Source organism: Aulonocara stuartgranti, assembly GCF_965226115.1.
Source record: "Aulonocara stuartgranti genome assembly, chromosome: 22".
Lineage (NCBI taxonomy): Eukaryota > Metazoa > Chordata > Actinopteri > Cichliformes > Cichlidae > Aulonocara > Aulonocara stuartgranti.
In genome coordinates this window covers 33,815,885-33,836,083 of record NC_138957.1, presented here as the reverse complement: position 1 = coordinate 33,836,083, position 20,199 = coordinate 33,815,885, and the positions used below count along the sequence as shown (strand labels likewise).

General features: G+C 39.2%; 1 protein-coding gene across 3 annotated transcripts in view; it reads right to left on the bottom strand.

Annotated features, from left to right (window-relative positions):
* grin2da (glutamate receptor, ionotropic, N-methyl D-aspartate 2D, a) overlaps positions 1–20,199 on the bottom strand; it is a 264,679-nt gene that overhangs the window by 56,534 nt on the left and 187,946 nt on the right. For all 3 annotated transcript variants that reach the window (XM_082520396.1, XM_082520397.1, XM_082520398.1), the window contains 3 exons: positions 14,425–14,630; positions 9,084–9,252; positions 2,333–2,486 (listed from right to left, as the gene is read on the bottom strand). In XM_082520396.1, the coding sequence (XP_082376522.1) occupies positions 2,333–2,486; positions 9,084–9,252; positions 14,425–14,630 (529 nt within the window). The remainder of the gene's footprint in view (positions 1–2,332; positions 2,487–9,083; positions 9,253–14,424; positions 14,631–20,199) is intronic.

Genomic DNA, 20,199 nt, shown 5'->3' with positions numbered 1-20,199 from the left:
ATTATTGGTGACTGCCATTACATTCTACTCTACTCCCTGCAACTTTGTCGTCTCTAAAACTCAGGTTGCAGGGTCACTGTTGTGACACAGTATAAGAGATACAGTCTAACGCAGGTGGATGTGGACACGATGGCACTTCCAGGTAGCAGCAGTGCTGAAGTCTTATACATCTTACGTTAAATTTGTTTTAGCTATGGTCTTTGTCTGGAGTTGAGTTGAGATTTTCATTTGCACCTCGTATAACCCCACAGTTTCATCAAATTAATTTTGATTCAGGTTGATTTTGAATTGTTATGCCCTGTTACACCTGTCCTCTCCATTATAGGACTGTGCAGCATTTGCATGGTGTTCTTGATGGGCAGCAAGCAATAGTTTTATAATGTGTTTATAAAATGTTCAGCTGAACATCTTGACACAAATCGCCCAGGTAAGGAAATCCCACAAAGTTGATTATGTTCACATGGACATTGCGTTTTCAGCAGGAGAAACTGCAACGGACTGACTAACAATGGCTCTGACAGCCCATTGTTAGTCAGCGGTGCTAGTTTTGACCATTATGCAAACGAGTGTTTATAAGGTTTGGGAAACCCGCAGTGAGCTGAGATGAAGTCAGAATCAACTTTCTGGATGTTCAGCTGAACATTAAAGGATGCGTCCTTCATTTTTGTATGTTTTGGAAAAAGTATGTAATGAAAATATCCAAAACAAGGGCTGTCTTGCATTATGACCCCTTGAACAATCATTTAATTCAGTCTCCTTGAACCAGCTGCTTTGAATGTTAACTGTTCACACTGCTATTATTCACTGCAGTCCTATATGTGCCTCCTATGTAGTCAGCCTCCTTCACCTATTAGTAAGATAGAAAATGTGTTATCATCCATTCTGAACATTGATAAACAAAAAGCAACCCAGACTATAGACGACTCCATGCAGACGTGTGAAATGTAGAAATCTGAGATTTGAAAGTGTATTTTAACACAAACTGTGTTCTCTTCTTTAACCTGATCAAAGTGGTTTCGGTGCTAGTCAAACCAAAAGCAAAAAAACTCAGTACAAACTTTAAATTCAACACGAGACAGGAGGGTCAGGCCTCCAAGTTAAAACTCTTCTGCTTTTACATGAGTACCAGCCTGCTGTATAATAAGACCTCAGGGCCTCGTGTAAACACTTGGCCAATGAGGTGGATTTAGAAGGATGTTCCACACTAGCGGTAAAATGATATTTGGTCAATACTTTAAGAGCTGTTTGTTCTTCTAATCTCTCTCTAACTACTGCCACACAGCTCTCACTACATAACTACATACAGCTCTACCTCACTCAGTCAGGATGTCTTTTAGTAAAAGTATTTCAACATGTAAATTTCAGTTATTTTGATGAGCTCATCTTTACCTGTGGAAGGGAATAAAGTCCGACTGATGACAAAAACAAAACAGCGAAAATACTCTTTGGTTTGTTTCAAGCTAAGTAGGGCACAGAGAGAGTGCATAACATGTGAGTGTTTCTAAGTATATATTCTTTATGCTTTCTACTGGGCCTATTATAAGCCCGGTATTTCATTTTGTGCAGTGCACAAATTTAAAATTTAAATTTAGTTTAGCGATATTTTCTTCACCCGTCTTTCATCCACAGCTGACCTGAATTGCTTTTTAAAGGGATTCTTACCTTCCTCTTATGTAGCACCATTTAGAGTAGAATTTAATTTTGCATTAGAGAGCTTGAAAAGGGTTTGTGATGCTTCATGCACATCTATAAATCCCATTTTAATGTTGTGTATACAGAATTTAGTGGAATACAAATAGACTACTGAGTTTATGATCCCTACTTTAAAGCTGAACATGGAGAATAAACATTCCTACGTAGACTTCATATTCAGCAATCTCATAAACTACGAATGCAATGTCAATTATTGTTTTTGGATTGTAGGTGAGCCTCTGCTCATTGAGTTCTATCAGATGTTTAGACACAGCTTATAGAAGCAAATAAGGTATTGATTTAAGCATTTTTGCCAATTTGTCCTGATGGTTTAAAATACTTCATTGGAAAAAAGACTGAAAAAAGCTAAATTAAAAAATGAGTAATTTCATCATAAATTCACTAAAAAACTTCACCAGAACTTCAGATTTGTCCGATAGCAATTGCAAGGGAAAATATACAACCTGACCCCAGTAAGTAAGACACAAGATGACACAGAATGAAAAGGAGCTAGGGTGGAGATGGGTTGCAAAGTAGCTTGCATCTGCAGGTAGGCAGGCATGTTACAGGTACTAAGCTTGACTTGGAGAAATGACAGACTTATAAAATGCTAAAGTGTACCTTATTAAAAACATCTTACCAAGGAAAGCAGAAGGTGATACTGTGCCGTTACTGCGCGAAACCATGACACTGATGCCAGTCTCCACAAATGGAACCGAAAACTCAACAACCTCTGACCTCTCTTCATTAATGGTGAGTGAGCCGATGGCCATGTCTGCCCTGTTGGACACCACCTGTAAAACAGGAGATCTGAAGTTAAACACAAAGAGCTATAAAACATTATATACAAGGTAAAAAGAACCAAGAAAAAACAGATTCACTCAAAGCTGATTCAATTTTAAAAAAAAAATAATGTTTACATTTTTGTTGTATACAGATAAAAAGGAATAGACAGAAACAACAGTTTCTCATAGTCATTGTGCAGGAGAAATGCCATAACTTGGTTCTGTGTAGACCTATCATTTCAGATCAGCATGTTGTGTCTATTTATATGAGCAACACTATAACAAACAAAGTGCTTTTAATGACTTTCACAGCTACTACACACCAAGAAAACCTGATTTAAGCTGATGTCCTGTGGCAAATCTGAAAGAAGTCCAAACCCTGGAGGAAAGAAACTCTGTGTTGGCACACAAACAACACCTGTCACTTTCCAGTCACTACCAACTTGTGACTGCTGAGGATAGAAACAAAGATCAATTTGTAAACTGACAGTTTTTGCTTTCCGCCCAGCTTTCTATTCACCACAACAGACCAGAATAGCATCCTCACCAGCTTGTTGTTTTCCTAATTCACTCTCCCCTCACTTGTGAATAAGATTACAGGATACTTCAACTCCTCTAGTTGGGGGCAGCGACTCATCTCTAACCTGCAGTGGATACTCTATCATTTTACTTTTAAGAACAATGGCCTCAGATTTGGAACTGCTAATGCTTTGCACTCAGTTGCAAACCAAGCTGCAGGTCACCCAGAGAGAACCACATCATCTGCAAAAAGCAGAGCTCCTGAGACAACCAAGTCTGACACCCTCCATCCCCTGACTACTGCTAGAAATTTTGTCCATAAAAATTATGAATAGAATTCTTGAAATGATCGTTCCCGGTGGAGACCGAAAACCCACCAGGAAGAATCTTGACTTTTCCTGGCAAGATCCAACCTCTCACTCTCATCAGAAAATAAGAAAGCAACAAGATGAACAGACTCTATAGGCAGTTATAGCACATAAATTTTACCTCATGCAATGCTCACTTTATCATGTAGGTTTTCCAGCCAAGCACTGGACAGTCACATTAACAGGTGGAATTTTCTTGATCGCTTCTTGGATTAGTTCTTGGAATGTAGCCAGACCAGCTCTTCTTCTTCTGGCAAATGTGTATTTTCAAAAAGCACTAACCAAAATATACCTCTTTGGTCTCAATGGTTGGCAGTTGGTAGGATAGAGCTACAATGTTATGCTCTATAACTATCTATAACTAAAAGACCTTGAACAAACAGCATAGGGATCCTTTTGCCATGATCCCACATGAAGCTGTGCTGTGGTCCTCCTCACAGCTCCTCAGGCAGCTGTAAACGAGGCTCAGGCGGACAGAAGGTGACGAAGTCAGGGGATTCACAGCCCTGTTGGTGTTTCGCCTGGCAGGAAGCAGAGGTTACTTGACTGCAGCAGAGGGACTGTGGAGGTTAGAGGAGCTGGCTGCTGACCAGAAGTTCATTATTCAGGTCTGGCCTGGCACCAAAAGTCTGTGAAAGACAAAAGGCTCTGCAGTCTCTCAGCAGACACAACGGAGATGCTTTTCATCAGGCTCATAAAGTAGCCTCTAAAATGTTCTTCCTCCTTATTTGTTAAAATCTTAAGCACTGATTGATACATTGTTTCACACAGTTATCAACTGTGAGAAAAAAGCATTGTATGAACTATTTGCATGTACAGCCATTTTTAATCAGTCTTCCATTTTCAAAGGCTGAAAAGTAATTGGACAATTGACTGAAAAGTTGTTCCATCATTTTTCCATGAAGGATTCTCAACTTCTACTATACCACTAATCACCAACTAGGCATTGCTGAAATAATTAAAAATCCTTTGTATTTGGTCTTTTAACTTTTTGCAAGAAACATTAAAAGACCAAATACTGAGCGTTTAACTGGCTGCTTCTGACACTCCCACTTTCGTTAGTGCAGCAACATTCCTCTAATTAGGATTTTAATTTGTTTTAACCTCCTGCAACTGGACAACTTCAGTCACAGTTTAGCAGCTCATTTCCTGGCTGGTGCTGCAAGAGAGGCCAGTGGAACGGTAGGGTTTTAGGTTGGCAAAGGGACCAACATGAAAAACTATCTATTTCATCTTTTTATACTTAGATTAATAATGTTGATATTTACATACAATAAACTCCAATCCATTGATTGTTTTTTTTTAACCTAGTAACTTTAACTTTATTGCATTATAATAATCAGTGTTGTTTCAGGAGACTGTGTTGGTAATAGATGATTATCTCCCATGTAAAATGGCATCTTACAGTTACCTCCAGTTTTGTTACTGATGTTGTTCAGATATGTCTGTAATGCAATCACTAATGATTAAATATGGTAAATTACACCTATAAAGATGGTGAAAGATGATAACTGCTACAGACGCAGCAAATCAGCAGCTGCAATAATGAAAGTTTGTGTGATACAGTTAAATCTGATTGATGCAGAGTGTTACATCTTTATTTTTTATTTCTGTTCCTTTTTCACTCCCACATCCACCCTGTTAAAGATTTATGTGTAGATAATCAGTAAAATACTGGCAGCAATGCTGCCGGTGGGTTAGCATTACAGTTCTCCAACTGTTCTCCTATCTCATGCTACTCAAATGATATCATGCTCTGAATTACAGTGCACAGCTGTATTCCTTCACTTTTTCCCCTCTGTTTGCTTATGAACAACACATTTATATTATATAGCTGTCTTTTCTTACAATTCTACTTAAAAACGTTGTATTTTTTAACTGAAGTCAGTTACAACCCAGCAAGCTCAGATGGCAACATAACAACAACTGCCAGCTATTACTCATCAGTTACCATGTACTGTTATCTCTTGCCAATTTTTTTGAAAAACATTGCTGGACATTATTGGACAGTCCTCAAAATAAAGTCCAAAGTCAGCTTAATACATGGTGGGTTCAGTTATTTGAGATACAGCCAATACTTTTAACATCGAGAGTGTAATGGTATTCAAAATGTATTGCTGAGCGCAAATATACCCCAGGAAGCATATTGGTGTAAGTATTTGACAGTTTTTTTACAGCACTATCTTACAGTCTACTATTTGGAGTAAAATCTGCAGATACACTTGATCACAATGATGTTGACTGACTATTCAAATAAATAAAATGTAATGAATTCAAGTGTTTATAACTGTCGCACTGGAATTACTCTGTCTCTTCTCTTTTTTGCTACTTTATACTTATTGGTTAATAGATAAACCTCACAGCCACATTGTGTTCTTCAAAGAAGCACAGATGAGAGTGACCGAAAAGAAAAGAAAAACTCTATGTTCATGCCCTTTATTGCCTATGATATACATACTGAGCAAGTCAACACACTCTGCATGAGATCAATCAACCTTCTTCTAATAAATCCAGCCAGAAACTGTTCAACCACTAAAGTTTTTTTATTGGAAAAATAGTTTGTGAAGCCTCTGGAGACCATAAACTTCTCTAAGAGTCTGATAACTCACAGGTTTCGCACTTTTCATAACCTGTCATTAGTTGCTTCTCTGCTTGTCAAACTCAATCATTCCATGGTAATTACCCCACTTAATTCAACTTGTTAATTTCAAGATTTTTGAATACAGCGAGGTCTGAAAGCAACACCTGTGACACTTCTCTTTAGGAAGTGCTTCACTGCTGCAAGCTGCGAACAAAAATGATTATACTAGGGTGATTCACTGTAAAGGGTGAAGAAAAAAAAATAACTTTAAGAATGTAGGAAATGACTGGCTGATTGAAGGCATTCAGAGAAGAAGGTCATAATATAGGTTCTGATAGAAATGATGAAAAATAGGAAAAACTGCCCAACTATAAAGTCTTTCACTTGAGAAGCAAGGTCACTGAGGTTTCAGAATCAGAATCAGAATACTTTATTGATCCCTGGGGGAAATTATTTTTTGTTACAGTGCTCCATTTTAAACCAACATTAAGACAAGACAGACAATACGCTAACTAAGAATAGTACAATATATACATATATATACATACATACATACATACATACATACGTCACTCATAGATAAATAGTTGGAAAAGAAACATGTGTAGTTGTAGCAGCAAACAGTGTGTTAAGTGGATGCGTTGTACAGGGAGATGGCCACAGGCAGGAATGATTTCCTGTGTCGTTCAGTGGTGCTTTTCGGTAATCTCAGTCTCTCACTGAACGAGCTCCTGTGACTGACCAGCATGTCATGGAGTGGGTGGGAGGTGTTATCCAACATTGTCTTTATCTTGGTTTGCTGGTTTGCTTGGTTTGCTGATGTCTGAGGGATTATACGCATTTGTCTTGGTGATATGTAACTTTGACAGGATATGATAGTTGGTTGGAATAGGATGAAATAGCAGCACAGAGGAGGAAAAGGACAAACAAATAAAAACAGTGCACTGCTGCATATTTTCAACAGAAGTGCATATGACAGGTAAAGTAAAAGAAAAAAAAAAAGAGGGTTCATGTGGGCGGAGCTGTCCCTGTGCACATGTGTTTGTCTGCTGCGATAATTAGGCAGCTTAATGAGTTACTTAGCAAAGCTGAGCAAGAGGCAGCTGTAATGCAAGAAAGAAGGCCACCTGCATCTCTGAGGCCTATCTGAGAATGAAGCACAGCATACACAGTCTGTCCTCACAATGTGATCACATAATAATAATATTTAGTCAGGACCAGTAGACTCCACGTTGCATATTTAAAAATTATGCTTACAGGATATCCAAAGCATTGCAGAGTAATCCAATGGTCAATAGGCCTTCAGTGTCTCAAGAAGACACCATGAGTAGGTTTGACCATGGTAAACAAAGGTAGGGGCAAATTACTTTGGAAGCTCAGGAGTGTCAAACATTAATCATTGTTGAGAAGGATTCAGTGCACCACCATACAAATGAGACCCAACAAACCACAAAGCATTGCAGTAGTTTGAGGTCGCCCATCAAGGAGGTGCCACGGACTCTGCACTCGCCTGATCTCCATCCCATCGAACGATTACTGGAAAATGTGGAAAGCCAAATAGTCCTGGCAATGCACAAATGTTTTTGGAACGTTGTCAAATGGGATAACATGTTACAAGGTACTGCACAGACTTGTGGAGCTCATGCCAAGTCGAGTAAATGCTTATGCAAAACGACATGCAATCTTCAACCTTAGCCACCAGAAACGTATGACTTTTTCCAAAACTGTCTTCATTTGTATGAAATAAAACTGCCCTCACAAAGTCCACACACACAAATACACATAGACTGTGATAATTTGCATTCCCATGTTTAACTCCATGTTAAACCAACTTCATTAATCCAGCCGCCGCAGGGGGGACTGGCATCACAGAAACACCATGGTATCTGCCAAGACACACATGGTCATGTACAAGCAATCTCACAGTCTGCATTGTCCCTCTCTCTCTCTCTCCCTCTCTCTCTCTCTCTCTCTCTCTCTCTCTCTCACACTCACACTCACACTTCTCCAGCACTAATCTTTCTGACAGACTCCCTCCATATTTCCTCGCTCCGTCTTCGATTCAGGTCCAATCCTCTCTCTCAATGGGTCACGTTTTAAAAGGTTTGAAGCAGGATAAAAAGAATTTCACAAGAGCCCTCGAATCAAAGCCCTTTTTGTAAACACAACAAAAGAAAGAAAAACAGAGTAGGAAAAATGATAGCAGCACTCTGTACTGGGAAAACGGAGAATTAAAAACATAACTACAATATCTTACTGAGACACACAAAAAAGGGTCATGGTGTGTTTGTGAGCCGGGCTGCGAAATTTTAGAACACACTCCCAGAGGAAATGCTGTGTGCAAGCTGGAACTTTTTGCTACTGAGCACACATTTTTATAAACTTCCACTTTATCTCTCCCACATGCTGCTATTTGCATTCTGTCAGAGAGTGACAAGAGTTAGATACAAGTTATTTACTTGTGCGTTAAATACAAACACCCTTGAACAGAACATAAATAGCTTTGCTAAGGAAAAGAACTGATGGCAAAAATGTAGTACAAATTTATACTTTTCTTTTTTCATGCAAGAGTTAAACAAAACAAAATATTATGCTTTGTTTTAAACAAATAAGGGATCAAATTTATTCATTTCAACAAGGAGAAACCAAGCACACAGCTGTCACTCAGAAAACTCGGGTTCTTATGCTTATGAAACAACATATAAAACTCCTAAATTATCACGATGAAGATTATTGACTCAGTATCATGCCTACTATTACAGGTAGCAGTGTGGTCCTAACCTGAATAAGAGACTGGACAAATGAGTGGATAAATGCATAGATGGGCCAGCCTATTCTAGTGTCTATCACTGTGTAATTTTAGTCAACACCCTGTAATCAGAAGCATGTCATCTATATGCTGGTTGAGTCAGTCCTCTGCTTAGACCATAAAAACCTCGGTGTCTCCTAAATGTAGAGATGTTTACAACAGCAGTGCCTGTTTCCTGTTGTCCTGCTAGGCTGGCTCCACCTTTTACACAGATGTCGAACCAACATTGTGAAAAGATCTCCTGCCGACTTAACGGCAGCGCAACATTGCCCACATCCCCCCTGGTCCTACAAATAACAGGCAGCATACAAGAGGTTTCGAAGGCTTACCTCTCCTACCATGCCGTTCCACTCCCCGTCAATGTTTTTCCCATGCCTCCCATTTGTCACCAGGTAAAGGTCATAGGTGAAGCCTACAATCTTGGCGAGGCGCTTTAGTACATCGATGCAGAACCCTTTACAGCAGTGCTTCATGGGTCTAACACCATCCACCACCAAACTGAGGAGATGATGAGAGAAAGGTGACATAGTTAAAACACTCTCTTAAAAACATGTTGTAAGTTTGTTTTTCAGGTCACTTTGATCTAAACAAGGTTCTTTTCTGTTAAAGAAATTGAAAATGAAAGAAGTGAGGTTCTTGGGGAGTGAGAAAATGAGCATATGTTCTCCCCCTGAGGTGCTCATAACGGAGGAAGAACTAAAAGCTGAGGAAGGCGAGGAAGGTGTGAATTATTATCGAGGGACTGTGAGTGGATCGATACTGACAGTTTGGCTGTGGTGTAAGGGGAAGCAACGCTCGACAGGTCAGACAGTTCAGGAGGAAAAAGTGTTGCGTTATTAAAATGGAAATAAACTCATTTTTTCTAATTTAAGGAAACAAATTTCCTGCAAAGACCTTCAAATGTCTCCCTTCTCCCTTGCTTCATACAGCAAACACTTTACCAAAGCACCATGCACATCTATATGGACATATGGGAATCCAAGTACATTTAGATGACTATCAGTCAAGTGGCTTCTGTGCCCTCCATCAGCTCTTTACAGCTCGTGGCCATTTGATGGTCCTTCAGTCACTTAGCTATGGCCCCCTCTTGGCTCTGTTCTCTAACAATGCAGAATGTGCATTTGGCAGTCTTAACTGACAAAACAAGGTCAAACCCACAAGATTGAAATATTTAACTCCTCTTTACGTTTGTATAGATTATAACATTATTATTAAAGAAACTGTTAAAATATGTTTGTGAAATCTAAATGGTTTTGTTTGTTTATTTTTTTAGAAAGTCAGTATTTGGTATGATTGTCTTTACTCTTCAACTCTTCCTGAGCTCTTTTAGGCAAACTTTCACATAATTGCTTTGTTCAGGAATTGTTCTTCAGGCTTCTGGAAGGACATTTAAAGCTCTTCTTTGGACACTGCTAATGTTTGTCCTGTTATCTGTCAAAATGACCCTACATTGCTTCAATAACGTTGAGATCCAGGCTCTAGGGCAGGGATGTCCACCTCCAGGCCTCGAGGGCCAGTGTCCTGCAGGTTTTAGACATCACCCTGGGTCAACGGACCTGAATCGAATGATTAGTTCATTACAGGCCTCTGGAGAACTTCAAGACATGTTGAGGAGGTCATTTAGCCATTTAAATCAGCTGTGTTGGATCAAGCACACATCTAAAACCTGCAGGACACCGGCCCTTGAGGCCTGGAGGTGGACATCCCTGCTCTAGGGAGACCATTCAATGGCTCATAGTGTGTGTTTTTCTATACAGGTATGTGTTTGAAGCACTGGCAGTCATTTTGGCATCATCGTCATACTGAAAAATCAAGCTGTGGCCAATCAGATGCCTTCCAGATGGCCCTGCATGGCGGATCAAAATCTGCTGGCACTTTTCTGCATTTATAACTCCATCAATTTTTACAAGATCCCCAAAACCACTGACTGAAATGTAGCTCCAAACTATAATTGAGCCTCCGTGTGTTTTGATCTTGGCTGTAGACACTCAGAGTTGTATCTCTCTCCTAACTTCCTCCAAAACAAATTGACAATTTGAACTGAAACTTTTTTTGTCAGTAATTTTGTGTCAGCATTCCTCACCCTTGCTTATGAATGGCTTCTTGACAATCACCCTTCCATTTCTGATTAGGCTACTATGTGAATCATGTCGAGATGCATTTCTTAGGTCCTGTCTCAGATCTTTGTTGAATCTTTCTTCCCTATTTCTTAAACACATGACATTCAGGCACTGTTCATCTGCTGTATATTTTCTGTGCTGTGTGATTCATTGGTCAGTGTTCCTCTGGTCAAGTACAATGACTGAATATCTACAGTTCTGTTGCTCAAGATCCTTTTACAGTACAGTTCTTTTTTTGTGCATGTTATTTTTCAAGGCATTTTACAGGAGCGATGTGACACTGAAAAAGGACAAGTAACGTGTTGAGAAAAATACAGTTGCATTTTAGTGCCTGCTTGTGCTCAGGTATTTTTTGTGTGTTTATTTTAAAAACTGAGCAAACAACCGTGACCTTGGTGGTGATCACAGGAGAAAATAAAAGGAAAAACAACTTCGCAAACACAGTGCAGCAGATCAAGGGTGCTGTGACAGGTGAAGAAAAACGATAGCAAATCAGCCAAACAGAAAATGCTTATATGTGTAATTAAAAAAAGAAAAATGAGAGTAAGAAGCAAGTATAGAAATGCATATAATGGAAAGTAATAAAAAGAAGTGGGTTGATTAGTAAAGGATGTGGAGCAGGGAAATTATTTTACTGCTATTGTTAAATAATCATCATTATTACCATTGCATTAATAATATAATCTGGAGTTTATATTGCATTCAGGGGTTTAACAGTGTGTGTCTTTCAGAAAGGCTAAAAGTCACAGGCTGACAGGAAACAGGCTTGCAGAGAGTTTGCAGAAGCAGGAAGTTATTTTGAGCAGCAGGCTAAGACGAGGCTTTAACAATGTAACAGATAGCTTTAAGATGGCCTTAAGATGTTTATGATGATGTTAATTTTGTATTTTAGATGCAGTTATAACTATTGTGTACACAATGCATATCTGTGCTTATTTGAGTTGATGTTCAGGTTCTTTAAAGGTCTTAAGCTTCACTGACGTGACTGTTCAGGTGATACATCCTGAGGGAAAACTAGAACATAGAAGGAATTGCAATACATGCTTACAAAACACTTATATCAGGTCATTTTATATTAAGGTTTTAGTAGAGGTTCTTGGTTAAAACATTTATTTAGTAGAGGACATATACATAGTCTCAGTTAGGTTGTAACACATAAGGATGAGCCTCTGTTCTGGTAAAAGGTCAGAAGTGCAACAGGTGAATTGAGAAAGAGCATTTGAGGACGAGACACAGACAGTTAGTAGGTGAAGAGGTGACACAGAGAGCATGTGAGGTCAACACACACACACACGAGTTAGATTTATTTAGAGGAGAGATTAGTCATGTCTCGGCAAGAAAGAGGAACAATTCACTTTAAGACAAGAACGGAAAGTACCAGCCATGAAAATAGAAGATGATCTTCTGGGTTAAAAGTCATTGTGGTGTTGATCTGATCTATGTATAAAATGTATGTGTGACGCATGAAGGGGCGTCAGTAAATCAAACCCTGATGCTATAAAATATCTGTTCATGCTTTGATTAAGTTGAAGACTACTGGCTGTCGGCGTACAGAGTTGTCTTCCCACACGTGTGTAGTCATTAAAATCATTGTTTGACCAAGAGCTTCTGGACCAAGGGTGGTTTGTACTCTCCCTCCTCAATTTTGAACCTTAACAAGGAGCAAACTTGACTCTCAGCCAAAATAATTGATGGAGGATGAACTTGTTATCTCTCTGTTGGCCAAGTCATATACTGGCAGGAAGGAAGCTTATCTGGGGTAGACAAGGGGTGCAGAACACACACACACACACACACACACACACACACACACACACACAGTTAGAGACATGCCCAATTTCTGCAGGACAAGAAAAGATTAACCTGCCTTTACTTTGCTTCTTCCATCATACTTCTATTAAAAAGCTGTAAGAAATCCATGTTTCTTTCAACACGTTTTAATCTGATGTCAACTAACTTCATACATATACACACACAGAGAGACAGAGACACAAATGTATTTTCTCAAATTCAGCCAAAATAATTCAGCTGTTTTCTATTCTTTAATCTACTGGTCGCAGAAGGTAAGCCTTTCTTTAAACCTTTTTCTGTATGTACACTCCACCTGGAAACGATAACAATTTACTGTCCTGTTCTTTGATGTGTGGCCAGACAGCTCAATTTTACAATGGATTAAGGCAAAGGTCCTTGTGGTTTCAGGATGGTCTTTATCTAACAACTTTTTGAAACTTCTTTCCCACTCTCTACTACCGTTTGCCAGCTGATAAGAGCTCAGAGAAAATAACACAAGGAGAAAACACATATTATGTACTGAAGCACCTCTTGTTGTAACAATCTTGATGTATTTGCTGATAGAAAATTGGGGTATCTAGTCTTCTGTTTTTTTCAGCTTATGGCCAAACAACAGGTCATCTTGCGTTGCCACCTATTTCAAATTGTTACAAAAACATATTGCAACTCTATTTCTATTTGTTTTCATAGCAATTACTTTGTTTTTCATATTTTTGCGTATACCTATGGTGGTTCTTGGAGGTCAAACAAGAACAAGAGCCAGCAAATGGGAAAAAAAAACATCAAAAGCTAAAAATAAATAAATAAACGGATAAACAAAAGGACTCAGTAAACACAACAGAAGTGAGTTTGAGGAGAAAATAATATGATGGGGAAAAAACTAACTGCAAACATATATCATCAGTATTATTTGAATTATGCAAAAAGAACAGAATATTCTTGCATTTTTTTTCTCGCTCACAACACCAACAAACATTCTTTGAAGTGCAATCTGTTGCATGTTTCAGCTTCTGCAGCTGTTTTGTGATGCTGTTGTCTTTTTAACTTCTATTTTTTGTATGCTTTTGCAATATTTTCCTATTTGCTGATGTTGTTGTAAGTTGCAGTGCACCTGACGTCTCAGGGCCACCGTACATCCCATATATGATCTCTCTCTGTGAGCCAAACCAAAGGTTTCACCCCTGCAGTGATGAAGACAGACGTGCACATTTTCAGGCTAAAGATGGATTTTTGGATGCTATGAATAACCATTTAATTTGTGGAGTTTTTAGAAGTGTTTTTTAGTTGTGTTTATTGTTTAGAAGATTGCTTTTCTGTACATAAATCATATGAACTAAAATACCATCTCAACCAGTTTTTATACATGCATGAAACCCAAACATTTTGACATTACCAGCTAGAGCAGCGTATGAGAATGTAAATGACAGATTGTACATGAAATGGTGTTTAACTGAGCAATTATGCATGTCTTGTTCATACCCATGAGAGAACAGCACATTACATTTTTTAACAAAATCACAGTGATCTGATGTTTCCTCATTCCTAGCTACCAGTAGGAAAACTGAGCCCAGAGTCGTATGTATTCCCTCTACTTGTGAGGAATGGCAATTCCAAATGTTCTCCTGATCTCATGTGGAGTTGATGTGTGGAAACAGCTAGACACTTGAATAATTGAATATTTTTTTGCAATGCAATGAATGGATTATTTGATGTTTTCACTTCTCTGTTCGTCCATCCAGGGGTGGTGGCTGTGAATTACCTGGAGTTAACGGGCATGCGGCAGGGTACAGAGTCCCGGATGCAGGAGCCAGTGCCTGGGTCAGCAGGTTCCACTATGACAAAGGGCCTCTCCTCCAATGTGACCACTCGAAGATGTTGGGAGTCATCCAGGGGCTTCAAGAAAGAGCCATAGCGAGACCAGGGGTGATACCGTAGTCGCAGGTGTCCATTCTCCCACCAGCCAACCTGTAGAGCATTCAAACCCACAATCAGCTAATTTCAGGACATGTAGCTGCAAACATCTGGTCACTTCTATATTTGTATGTTGGTTTAAAATATAGTGCAATATAATTAGAAAATGTTTAAGTTCCTTGTTCACGTCATCTCTAAGACTGAGACTGGGTGCCTTATGTTGAAAACTCATTTCAAGCAGCTGGTATAGAATAGAATAGAATAGAATAGAATAGAATAGAATAGCCTTTATTGTCATTGTACAGAGTACAACGAAATTGGAGTGCCACTCCCTTGGTGCAAGTTTCAATAATAAATAGAAATGTAAAATATAAAAAGTACAAAAAAAACAATCGTAAGTACTCAAACAATAGTATGTACAATATATACAGGATAGCAGCATTAATATGATGACAGTATGAATAGCAGCATAATATAATGACAGTGACGGTATGGAATAGGTTCAATTGTTTTTGTGCTTATTTACTACGGTGATAGCTCTGGGAAAGAAGCTATCCCTGAATCTGTTTGTCCTGGTTTTATGTGACCTGTACCGTCGGCCTGACGGTAATAGTTCAAACAGTTGGTTGCTGGGGTGAGAGTGGTCCTTGATGATATTGCCAGCTCTGCTGAGGTACCGAGAGTTTGCAGTGACCTCCAGGCTGGGCAGAGAGCAGCCAGTGATCTTCTGGGCTGTGTTGATGACCCTCTGCAGTACTTTCCTGTCCGCAGCTGAGCACCCTGCTGTTATGCCGTACGTTAGGATGCTCTCTATGGTGGCTCTGTAAAATGTCACCAGCAGCCTCTCCTCCAGGTTGTTCCTCCTGAGCACTCTCAGAAAGTGGAGACGCTGCTGGGCCTTTTTAACCACCGCTGTAGTATTTGCAGTCCAGGAGAGGTCATCAGATATCTGCACGCCCAGAAACCTCATGGAGTGTACCCTCTCCACACAGCTCCCGTGAATGTAAAGTGGGGCCGGGTCTGCTCTGCCCTTCCTGAAGTCCAAGATGAGTTCTTTAGTTTTCGTGGTGTTCAGTTGGAGGTTGTTAACTGAACACCACTCAGTCAGTCTGTTGACCTCATCTCTGTAGTCCGACTCATCCCCCCTTGAGATGAGTCCAACCACTGTGGTGTCATCCGCGAACTTTATGATGGTGTTTGAGAGATGGGTAGGGGAGCAGTCGGATGTGTAGAGCGTAAACAGGAGGGGACTCAAAACACATCCTTCTGGAGATCCGGTGCTGAGTGTGATGGTGCTGGACCGGTGGGGGCCGAGTCTGACAGACTGTGGTCTATTTGTCAGGAAGTCCTTGATCCAGAGGCAGATGGGGGTGGAGAGTCCCAGGTGAGACAGTTTCTGGACCAGGATCTCCGGGATGATATGATTGAATGCTGAGCTGAAGTCCAGAAAGAGCATTCTCACATAGCTTCCTCGGTGCTCCAGGTGACTCAGCGCAGTGTGGAGTGCTATGGTGATGGCGTCCTCGGTGGAACGATTTGTCCTGTAGGCAAATTGGTGGGGGTCCAGAGTGGGAGGCAGACCGGCCCTGATGTGCTGACAGACCAGTCTCTCAAAGCACTTCATCACTACAGGCGTAAGTATAAAGACGCTGCTACAGCTAATGACAAAAACTGAGAGTTCAAGCTTGGACTGATTGAGAAAAGCTTTGCCTTCCAGGTTTGCTCCTTCTTTGCCAGCATTAGTGCTGACCCCGCATCAAATGAGCCTCTTCATCTCATGCTTTATTTTACCACAGTGTCTCTGGTAAACAAGAACCAATGTTAATCCCACTTTTCCACAGTTTTTCCTTTTGCCTTGTATATTCGCACATACATGGAAACTGAGCGTCAGCTGAAGGTTGAGGAGGCCGACAGAACATCATATTCAAAAAGAAGAGCTTCTCAAACCAGACACCCTGCTTACACCGTTTACTTTCTCAGATCCCATCTCTAAAGATTATTGTGTAGTTCAAATAGAGCTGGAAACACAGGTCATCTATGACAAAATGCAACCATTTCTGACTTTGTGTGAATGACACAGTAAAGTCTGTTTTAAAAATCAGGGCATGTCCGATGTATTATATTTCCCTCCAGTCTTTGGATGCACAAAGTAGCTATTCAGAAGTAGCTAGTGCTTATCTGCCATTGTTCATGTTAGTTGAGTTGTTACTTGCAGTCAGTTGAATAGTGTTTGTATACATTTGTGCTGTCATTATGAACTGAATTTTATAACAGAGTTTGAAACTGTATTCGTGCTACTATCCTGTGTGCATCCATTGTAGGGCTGTGAGATATGACCAAAATCTCATATCCATATAAGAATTCTATCGTCCCAACGATATAAATCACAAAAATGTAACATTTTCTGTAAATTCTGTGACTCTCGGGCAGCTCGACTTGCAGGAAGTGTTTCCAGCTGCGTGTCATGTGGAGTCGAGTGTTTTAACAGATGCATGAAACTATATATTTTTAGACATAAGTTGTAATGGCCGCTGTTTTCTTTGTGAGTATTTATTACACGGCGTGCTGCGGGGAAAAGCCTGTTCTAACGTTTGAGTCTAAGGTTTATTTTTTAGCACCTGGCGGCTCTTTTTTAATTCTCATCCGTAAATAATCTGCTCTTTCACGTGATTCAGTTTATTTTGAAAAGTCTCAACAGGATCTTGAGCTTTATTGTGAAAGGTTTATGTGGAACATAAACAAGCGGACACGCGATGGTGTTTTTGTCGTTGTTGCTAACCACAACACATAAAAACAGGCGCTTGTCCGTCCATAGTGTGGTTATATTAAATATAAGAGAAAGAGAGAACTTCAAAATTAATATAGCCACTACAGTGACCATCAAAACGATGAAAAAATATTGCTGTAAACAGTTTATTTTGTGACACCATGAAACAAACGACAGCATAAAATGAAACGATAGACGTTTTTATATTGTCATCCGATATATATCGTTATATCGAACAGCCCTAATCCATTGAGTGTGTGAGCCCAGTGTCTATATTTTAAATGCAGCATTTCAAATAAAAAATAATATTTCAAATCAGATAATTTATAAACAAAGACAAAGTTAGTTCATTTCGTCAAAAACAGGCCTTTTATCACAAACCAAAAATGTTATCTGTGTCTTTGATTTGAATTTCTGAACCCTTTCCATAGAGAAACACTTGAAAAACCTGCACTTACACCATATCAGTAGTTGGTACATTGCTCCAGCCCTCATTGGGTCCTCTTATATTATGTGCACTTATAACACCATCACATACAGTTGCCATTGTGACTATGCCCTGCTCAACTTCATCGCCTCCTTATCGCTGTTTGAGACACCTTTTTCATAACATAACACTTCAGACATTTCTTCAGACAATGTCTACCAGTCACTGCACCCAAAATGCTTTGCAGGATCGATCATCATACAGAACATTGATTTTCGACCCTTCTCTTGTCAATAATTTGACAATAATCCCACCACTTCTTACAAAGGCTTTTAAAATCAATATTTAGAATATTTGATTTTCTTTATATTTTTACTTCTGCTTACTCTCACACACACACACACACAAACACACACAGACACAGCTCATTGTAACACTGCGTGTCTTCTGTTTACTATAAAACAAACCACTGCTGCTGCAGCTGCGACGATAATGCACATCACTATCTGAGCACCTTTTCATTCAAAGACCAAACACTCAAACGCTCAGTGATGAGAGTAGCAATTGCAAAGATTGTTTCAGGCCAACTCACTGTTACAACAGTCGGTTTTTACTAAGTAGCAAAGCACATTCAATTACAAGACTATAAATATTCTTAAAATAAGAGCTGCCTATGAGTTTACATCAATATGAGTAAATATGGCAATAAATAAATGAGGTTTTAGTTCATTTGTGGAAGTTATTTTTGACTCTTTGGTCCTACCATCAGTTTTATTATTGTTTATATTTTTGGTTAAATGGTCACTGTCCTGAATTCTGTTCCTTTTCCAAGTGATCTTTCTCAGTCATGTAAACTTCCAAACTTCTTAAAAAAAAGTCATCTGCTAGCGTTAGTTAAAACCCCTACTCCAATGTTTTAAAGAGGCAGATGTAGATGGATTCTTCACACAAAGACAAAAATCCTTCTAACAAAAACGGTAAGAATACATGCAACCTTTTTTTCAACAGTGGCCTCAAAACCACTATTAAGTGATGTCTGGCTGTATTTTACTCTGCTGGTCTGTTATGTGTGCACAACAGCTGCAAATTGTAGTAATCAAGCTGTCCAAGCAAAACCTCTCATAAAGCTGCAGAGACAATTCTAAAAGCATTATAAATTATGGTGTCAACATCATGAAGCTTGAGTAAAGAGTGATTTAATTAAATATATTCTGATACACAGAGATCAAAACAAGACATCAAGATGGGAGCATTCAGTCTCTAGATCCGGCTATAAAAAGTCTGTGTGTATATCTGACTCAAACAGGAGTTGCTGTATTTTAAATTCTCATTAAGTATGAAAAAAGGCTTTTGGTAAGAACAGGTAAGTATTGATGAGCAGAGACGTGGAGACTTTGAAAAGTTCTGAGGCTGTGGCCTTGAGATTTTAAAGGGGAACAATGGCACAAAAAAAATCTGAACTCCAAAACTGTAGAGGAGTTGTTGTTTTTAAACTTAGATAAAATCATACCTACATTGCAGCTTTTTTAGTGATGCAATCTAATACATGCATCACCTGTGCTGACATTATCGATCACTGGTTAGTCTAACCAAAATGCTTTAAATGGTTTTCTTATTGTCGCCACACTTAGTCTGCATATTATTTTAATAATTTGCATTCGTTTTTAAAACCTAATTTGATTTTCCTATCCTCTATAGGTGGCTGGGAGTGTACACTGTGTACAAGTCCACTCTGAAAGCCTGGTCTCTCGCAAAGTACCTTCTGAATCACTGTAATCGATCCACATCTCTTATCAAGTCCACAGTGCACTTACATCCCTCTGTGTTGTGAGGTTGTAAAACTCTTATTACACTTTTAAACTCAACTGAAATTGGATTAGGACTTGTGTGGTTTAAGATTATAGGTCTCTTATCAGATTGATTATAAAGGTAGTCATCTTTCTTATTTTATTTGCTCATTGATCCTCTGTAAACTCCAATGTTTACGCTTCTCTCAAAGAACAAACAAATGCAATACGACTTGCTGTAGTGTTGCATCACATAACAGCCAACTTCATAAAATTTACAGAACAAGATTTTCAAATCCTCATGTGAAATAAGGCTTTGCTGACAGCTGAACATCAAAAATCAACAAGAATCCTTTCATTTCCAGCATCATTTGTATTGGAGTGCACATTCTTACAACAAATTAGACAACATTATAATCCATTCATCTATTCACTGCCACAGTTCCCCATCACTTAAAACCAACAGAACTGTGTCATCTACAAAAAGCAGAGAAAAGATCCTGAGAGGACTGAACTTTACACCCTTGGCTGCATCTAAAATTTGGCCCTTAAAAAGTATGGACTAGAATCAGTAGCATCCCAGCAGAGTCCAACAAGCAATGTGAACCAAGATCCCTGTTGATGTACACGGTGTCCAGCACA